The 8,345-nt window shown below is 44.9% G+C and overlaps 1 protein-coding gene across 1 annotated transcript; it reads left to right on the top strand.

The window, feature by feature from the left end:
- Positions 1 to 1,105: 1,105 nt before the first annotated feature.
- Positions 1,106 to 2,488, top strand: LOC143995705 (uncharacterized). The gene is made up of 2 exons (XM_077490453.1): positions 1,106 to 1,517; positions 1,638 to 2,488. Exons 1-2 carry the CDS (start codon positions 1,122 to 1,124, stop codon positions 2,292 to 2,294), a joined length of 1,053 nt encoding a protein of 350 aa, XP_077346579.1. The 5' UTR covers positions 1,106 to 1,121; the 3' UTR covers positions 2,295 to 2,488.
- The last annotated feature ends 5,857 nt before the right edge of the window (positions 2,489 to 8,345 follow it).

Here is an 8,345-nt window from a genome sequence, read left to right as displayed (position 1 = left end):
TCATTAACCTTTCACTGACATTCCCAGCAGTTCGCATAGGGCAGTGTGAACTGCCGCCGGGAGGCATGCGATGCGGGAACCCGCCGCGGATTCGCGTTGTTCCCGCATCGCTGCAGTGTGAACCCAGCCTTAAATCTGTTCAAACCAGAGTCTAGTAGACATCCCGGGTATGATAAAGTTTATAATATAATAAATAATAATAAAAATTATTCAATAATGTAATCAAATCCTAAAACACTGAAAAAGGAACACGTTTTGGTTGCTATGGACAATCTCCAAGTTTCAGGCAGAAAAAACAGTTTTTATAATATAAAAGTGCATGCCGGGCACGGCACAGACCACTAGGGACAAAGGGGGTGTGTATTTTTTTATGCCGAGGTCTCCATTCCCGAGTTAGAAAATGCCGAGGTCTCCAATTCCCGAGGTAGAAAATGCAGAGGTCTCCATTCCCCAGTTAGAAAATGACGAGGTCTCCATTCCCCAGTTAGAAAATGGCGAGGTCTCCATTCCCCAGTTAGAAAATGGCGAGGTCTCCATTCCCCAGTTAGAAAATGGCGAGGTCTCCATTCCCCAGTTAGAAAATGACGAGGTCTCCATTCCCCAGTTAGAAAATGGCGAGGTCTCCATTCCCCAGTTAGAAAATGACGAGGTCTCCATTCCCCAGTTAGAAAATGGCGAGGTCTCCATTCCCCAGTTAGAAAATGGCGAGGTCTCCATTCCCCAGTTAGAAAATGGCGAGGTCTCCATTCCCCAGTTAGAAAATGACGAGGTCTCCATTCCCCAGTTAGAAAATGACGAGGTCTCCATTCCCGAGGTAGAAAATGACGAGGTCTCCATTCCCCAGTTAGAAAATGACGAGGTCTCCATTCCCCAGTTAGAAAATGACGAGGTCTCCATTCCCGAGGTAGAAAATGCAGAGGTCTCCATTCCCCAGTTAGAAAATGACAAGGTCTCCATTCCCCAGTTAGAAAATGGCGAGGTCTCCATTCCCGATTTAGGAAATGGCGAGGTCTCCATTCCCCAGTTAGAAAATGGCGAGGTCTCCATTCCCGATTTAGGAAATGGCGAGGTCTCCATTCCCCAGTTAGAAAATGACGAGGTCTCCATTCCCGATTTAGGAAATGGCGGTCTCCATTCCCGAGTTAGAAAATGCCGAGGTCTCCATTCCCCAGTTAGAAAATGCCGAGGTCTCCATTCCCGAGTTAGGAAATGGCGAGGTCTCCATTCCCCAGTTAGAAAATGGCGAGGTCTCCATTCCCCAGTTAGAAAATGGCGAGGTCTCCATTCCCCAGTTAGAAAATGGCGAGGTCTCCATTCCCCAGTTAGAAAATGCCGAGGTCTCCATTCCCGAGTTAGAAAATGCCGAGGTCTCCATTCCCCAGTTAGAAAATGCCGAGGTCTCCATTCCCCAGTTAGAAAATGACGAGGTCTCCATTCCCCAGTTAGAAAATGACGAGGTCTCCATTCCCCAGTTAGAAAATGCAGAGGTCTCCATTCCCGAGTTAGAAAATGCCGAGGTCTCCATTGCTCAGTTAGAAAATGACGAGGTCTCCATTCCCCAGTTAGAAAATGACGAGGTCTCCATTCCCCAGTTAGAAAATGGCGAGGTCTCCATTCCCCAGTTAGAAAATGCCGAGGTCTCCATTCCCGAGTTAGAAAATGCCGAGGTCTCCATTCCCCAGTTAGAAAATGCCGAGGTCTCCATTCCCCAGTTAGAAAATGCCGAGGTCTCCATTCCCCAGTTAGAAAATGACGAGGTCTCCATTCCCCAGTTAGAAAATGACGAGGTCTCCATTCCCCAGTTAGAAAATGCCGAGGTCTCCATTCCCGAGTTAGAAAATGCCGAGGTCTCCATTGCTCAGTTAGAAAATGACGAGGTCTCCATTCCCCAGTTAGAAAATGCAGAGGTCTCCATTCCCCAGTTAGAAAATGACGAGGTCTCCATTCCCCAGTTAGAAAATGGCGAGGTCTCCATTCCCCAGTTAGAAAATGACGAGGTCTCCATTCCCCAGTTAGAAAATGACGAGGTCTCCATTCCCCAGTTAGAAAATGCCGAGGTCTCCATTCCCCAGTTAGAAAATGACGAGGTCTCCATTCCCCAGTTAGAAAATGACGAGGTCTCCATTCCCGAGTTAGAAAATGGCGAGGTCTCCATTCCCCAGTTAGAAAATCCCAAGGTCTCCATTCCCGAGTTAGGAAATGGCGAGGTCTCCATTCGCGAGTTAGAAAATCCAGAGGTCTTCATTGCTGCGATACTAAGTCCCAAGGTCTCATTCATGGGATACAGTTGTTAAGCTGGAACATAATGGGGAATGGTGACCCACACAGCATTGTGCTGCCCTTCTGCACTCTGTACAAAAAAAACATGAACTGAAAACATGGGCTTGGTTCTAATGTATGTTTTCTATTGACTGCTTGTTTTTTATTCACTCCTGACTCCAACCTGAAATAAAATATTGGTCTGCTGTAAGTCATAGGAGACACTTAACGGCCTGGTACATTTTTTGGGTTCTGCACCACTTTTTTTTGTTTAGAGAAGGTGTCATTTGTCCAGGTATGTCCTTATCTTCCATGAGCATGGGCTGAAGGAAGCTGCCATCTACATGCCTGGAAGGAGGAACGCTTCAAGATCGTTAGGGTTTTCCATAGACCTGGAAAAGCAAGCATTCCTCCTGATTTCAAGCATCTCTTGGGGGAATTGACAAAAACTAAAGCAGCTGTGCACAGCAACCAATCACCTTCTATCTTCAGAGTTTTAGTTATGCTTTGAAAATGGAAGCTGATTTATTGGTTGCTGAGCATAGCTCCTCCAGCCTCATACATTTTGCTTCTTGTGTTTTAATAGAGTTTATGACGTCCAATACAAGGTGCCATCTTGAGGTACTTGTTACCATGGAGATGGGTCAGAAGGGCCCGGGTATGTATTGCTGCCCCCACCTGGAGAAGGTGGGTTGGAGTTTAACACTCATGAAGTAGGACATGGTCTTTGTCCTCCAGTCCTGGGGAGATATTGATCCAATACAAAGTGCCATCTTGAGGTACTTGTTACCATGGAGATGGGGCGGAAGGGCCCGGGTATGTACTGCTGCCCCCATCTGGAGGAGGTGGGTTGGAGTTTGACACTTATAAAGCAGGACATGGTCCTACTTCATGAGTGTCAAACTCCAACCCACCTTCTCCAGATGGGGACAGTAGTACATACCTGGGCCCTTCTGACCCATCTCCATGGTATGTACTGCTGCCCCCATCTGGAGAAGGTGGGTTAGAGTTTAACACTATGAAGGAGGAGATGGTCTTTGGCCATCAGTCCCGGGGAAATATTGATCCAATGCTAACTGCCATCTTGAGGTACTTGTTACCATGGAGATGGGTCAGAAGGGCCAGGGTATGTACTGCTGTCCCCATCTGGAGGAGGTGGGCTGGAGTTTGACACATGATCAGCGTCATATCCAGAGGTTGTCTTTGGGAAATAGACGTATGAGTGCTGCCAGCATTGCTGCAGAGGTTGTAGGGGTGGGGGGGTCAGCCTGTCAGTGCTCAGACCATACGCCGCACACTGCATCAAATTGGTCTGCATGGCTGTCGTCCCAGAAGGAAGCCTCTTCTAAAGATGATGCACAAGAAAGACCACAAACTGCTGAAGACAAGCAGACTAAGGAGATGGATTACTGGAACCATGTCCTGTGGTCTGATGAGACCAAGATAAAGGTATTTGGTGTCAGATGGTGACAAGCGTGTGTGGGGGCAACCAGGTGAGCAGGACAAAGACAAGTGTGTCTTGTCTACAGTCAGGCATGGTGGTGGGAGTGTCATGGTCTGGGGCTGCATGAGTGCTGCCGGCACTGGGGGGCTACAGATCATTAAGGGGACCATGAATGCCAACATGTACTGTGACATACTGAAGCAGAGCATGACCCCCTCCCTTCAGAGACTGGACCGCAGGGCAGTATTCCAACATGATAACCACCCCAAACACACCTCCACCACTGCCTTGCTAAAGAAGCTGAGGGTAAAGGTGATGGACTGGCCAAGCATGTCTCCAGACCTAAACCCTATTGATCATCTGTGGGGGATCCTCAAACGGAAGGTGGAGGAGGGGAAGGTCTCCAACATCCACCAGCTCTGTGATGTCATCATGGAGGAGGGGAAGAGGACTCCAGTGGTGACCTGTGAAGCTCTGCTGACCTCCATGCACAAGAGGGTGAAGGCAGTGCTGGAAAATAATGGCGGCCACACAAAATATTGACACTCTGGGCCCAATTTGGACATTTTCACTTAGGGGGTGTGCTGACTTTTGTTGCCAGCGGTTTAGACATTAACCACTTCAGCCCCGGACCAATTGTCAGCCTAAGGACCAGAGGTCTTTTTACAATTTCGCACTGCACTGCTTTAACTGGTAATTGCGCGGTCATGCAATGTTGTACCCAAACGAAATTTGCGTCCTTTTCTTCCCACAAATAGAGCTTTCTTTTGATGGTATTTGATTGCCTCTGCGATTTTTATTTTTTGCGATATAAATGGAAAAAGACCGAAAATTTTGAGAAAAAATGATATTTTCTACTTTTTGTTATAAGAAAAATCGAATAAACTCAATTTTAGTCATACATTGAGGGCAAAATTTATTCAGCCACATGTCTTTAGTAAATAAAAATGTCAATAAGCGAATATTTATTGGTTTGCGCAAAAGTTATAACGTCTACAAACTAGAGTACATTTTCTGGAATTTACACAGCTTTTAATTTACGACTGCCTATCTCAATTCTTGAGGTGCTAAAATGGCAGGGCAGTACAAATCCCCCCCCCAAATGACCCCATTTTGGAAAGTAAACACCCCAAGGAAGTTGTGAAGAGGTATGTTGAGCCCATTGAATATTTTTTTTTTGTCCCAAGTGATTGAATAATGACACAAAAAAAAAAAAAAAAAAGTTTACAAAAAGTTGTCACTAAATGATATATTGCTCACACATGCCATAGTTATATGTGGAATTGCACCCCAAAATATATTCTGCTGCTTCTCCCGAGTACGGGGATACCACATGTGTGAGACTTTTTGGGAGCCTAGCCGCGTACGGCATCCGAAAACCAATCACTGCCTTCAGGATTTCTAAGGGTGCAAATTTTTTATTTCACTCCTCGCTACCTATCACAGTTTCAAATGCCATAAAATGCCAAAATAACACAAAACCCCCCCAAATGACCCCATTTTGGAAAGTAGACACCCCAAGGAAGTTGTGGAGAGGCATGTTGAGCCCATTGAATATTTTTTTTTTTGTCCCAAGTGATTGAATAATGACACACAAAAAAAAAAGTTTACAAAAAGTTGTCACTAAATGATATATTGCTCACACATGCCATAGTTATATGTGGAATTGCACCCCAAAATATATTCTGTTGCTTCTCCTGAGTATGGGGATACCACATATGTGGGACTTTTTGGGAGTCTAGCTGCGTACGGCACCCCGAAAACCAATCACTGCCTTCAGGGTTTCTAAGGGTGCAAATTTTTGATTTCACTCCTCACTACCTATCACAGTTTCGAATGCCATAAAATGCCAAAATAACACAAAACCCCCCCAAATGACCCCATTTTGGAAAGTAGACACCCCAAGCTATTTACTGAGAGGCATGTTGAGCCCATGAAATATTTTATATTTTGCCACAAGTTGCAGGAATTTTACAATTTTTTTTTTTTTTGCACAAAGTTGTCACTAAATGATATATTGCTCACACATGCTATGGGCATAACTGAAATTACACCCCAAACTAAATTCTGCTGCTTCTCCCGAGTACGGGGATACCACATGTGGGGGACTTTTTGGGAGCCTAGCCACGTACGGGACCCCGAAAACCAAGCACCGCCTTCCGGATTTAAATATAAAATGCTACCAAAAAAACTGTTAACGATCGCAGGGATCAGGCCTGACTCTGCGATCGCTGCAGTTATTCTCCATTGCCTTCACGTTTGGTCACATCACTAGGAACCATCTCCTGCTGTTGTTTCAAGACTGGCTTGCTGACATCCCTCCTGGTTTCCATCCTGCTTGCAGTTGCTCTCCTTGGATCCCTGACGTCTGGACTGGCTGATTACCCGATCTGGCTTATGAACTTTGGACTGGCTGACTACCCGATCTGGCTACTGGACTCTGGCTATGCTTTGACTACGCTTTTTCCTGTTTACCTTTTTATATTTATTAATAAACAAGTGTGATTTGATTGTACTTCTCTCTCAGCCTGATTCATGGTTCCTGATAACACTATAGATACACGCAAATTAAGCACTTCTATCATAGCAGAGGCAACCTGGATTCCCGTATTCTTCCCATGCAATATGAACACATTTGTCTACACTCCTCCAGGGGCAAAGGGGGTTATTTCCAAGCTTTATTGCTTACTCAGCAAATTTTCCTTGGCTGAGAGAACCGAACCAATGCTTAAATGGGAGACGGACAACTGGTCCACATGAATGGGAGGAGATGCTAACCAACATGTAAAAAAACACCAGGTCATACTCAACTTGTGAAACAGCTGTCAAACTCCTTACAAGGTGGTACATGACACCCCTAAAAATACATTCACCCGTAAAAATACATTCACCCCTAAAAATACATTCAATTTACCCTACAGTACCTCTGTGCTTTCGGGGATGTGGAGAGCTTGGCTCATTAACTCCTATTTTCTCTCAACGCTGCTTGAAAGGCATCCAGTATTGCAGGTCGTGTAATTACTCTTTCCATACAGATGTGAATATGTTTCACTCCCATTCCAGACATCCCCACGCCCTGTGAAAAACGAATTCACACGCTTTTTGTTGCCATACACTGGGTGTTGGGAAACATCACATGGTAAAACAATTATGGACTGCTCCGTAGGACCTGTTTCTGCACACGTTGAAAACAGAGCGTAGTAAGACAATTGTGTACTGTTCCATGAGAGATGTCTCTGGAGCGCGCGTTGAAAACAACCACGCGTTACACAAGTTTAGGACTGTGCCACAGGTACTGGTTTGGAAGTACATGTTGGGGAACCACACACGTTAAGACAGTTATGGACTGTTCAAAAGGAGCCGTGTCTGAAGAAGGGTGGTATGCGCCTTTTAGGCGCAAAGCGGAATATGTTGGAAGTGAACAAGAAGTAACGTTATATATCTAAAGTTCTACACATCTGTTGGTACAACTGAACTCAGCCATATTGATGTTTGCAGTCCCACATGTTTAGAATGTGTAGAGGAATGTGGTAGAATCTGCATAGCAAAGGAGTTATCTTCAGCCCACCTGGTATGCACAAAGCTTCAAAGAGATTGATGATGAAGGCGGCCCAGGGCACATCGACTGCAATACTGGCCACAGAAGCCAAGTATGGCTGGAGAGTCAGTAATTTTAGGAGGGCTGTCATGTGAACACTGATTGGTCCAAGCAAATGGGACTGGCAGTAGGGTGTGGTATGGCTGAGGTATGTTTAACAAAAAGGGTTGCAACAATGAATTCGCTCTCTCACTTCCATCATGAGGCTTAGCTGCGAAGGTCTGATAAGTATGGCTTATATTGTACTTTGATTGTATGCTATGTATTATTGTAACTTCTATTGATACCTTATGCACGCTTTCTTATTTCCTTGGGAAATAAATGAGATTTAATTGATCTTAGACCATGTATTGATAATGGCACTAAATTGGCGATCTTCAGCCCTTCCCTGGTCGCAAGTGTTGTCCAGAATGGAAGCTATTAAATGATCCGAACGCATACACCACACGTTGTATGATACTATGCATAGTCACAATAACAAATGGAATGACGGGGATACCGTATTTGTATGATCTAGCTCTGATCTTAGAGATATTTCCATCATTGGTCCAAATTGTTATCATAATAACGAGTAGATTAAAACTTATGCTTTGGAAATTGTTTCATTTGCTCAATTACTGGACTTCATCATATCAACCACTATGCCTTATTCTAAAGAATGGACCTTGTCTGTCTGATACTTTTATTGTATGTTTACAAACTTTCAATAAAAATATTTTGTAATAAAAAAAAAAGAATTTGCATCAGTTGGAACCGGGACTTAAAGTGGTACTAAAGGCTCAATGTTTTTTACTTTCATGCATTCTATATATGAAGATAAAAGCCTTCTGTGTGCAGGAGTCCCTCCCCCCCCCCAATACTTACCTGAACCCCATTGTGATCTAGTAATGTGCACAAGAGCCTCGGCTCTCTGGGGACTCTTCCTCCTCATTGGCTGAGACAGCACCGAGAGCCAAAGGCTGTCAATCACAGCCCATGAAAAGAGGGGGGGGGCAGGGCGGAGCCATGGCTCTCTGGGGACTCTTCCTCCTCATTGGCTGAGAC

Source organism: Lithobates pipiens, unplaced genomic scaffold, assembly GCF_037356315.1.
Source record: "Lithobates pipiens isolate NorthernLeopardFrog02 unplaced genomic scaffold, aLitPip1_a1.2 Scaffold_185, whole genome shotgun sequence".
Lineage (NCBI taxonomy): Eukaryota > Metazoa > Chordata > Amphibia > Anura > Ranidae > Lithobates > Lithobates pipiens.
Note: the sequence above shows the minus strand (reverse complement) of the source record. Positions and strands in the feature narration are given on the sequence as shown.

What these genes read in the sequence shown, in the direction of transcription:
- LOC143995705 (XM_077490453.1), top strand. Translation starts at nt 1,122, where the DNA reads ATGGCGGTCTCCATTCCCGAGTTAGAAAATGCCGAGGTCTCCATTCCC. An exon ending in CCGAGTTAGAAAATGCCGAG is followed by an intron (nt 1,518 to 1,637) that starts GTCTCCATTGCT and finishes GAAAATGCCGAG; the next exon opens with GTCTCCATTCCCGAGTTAGA.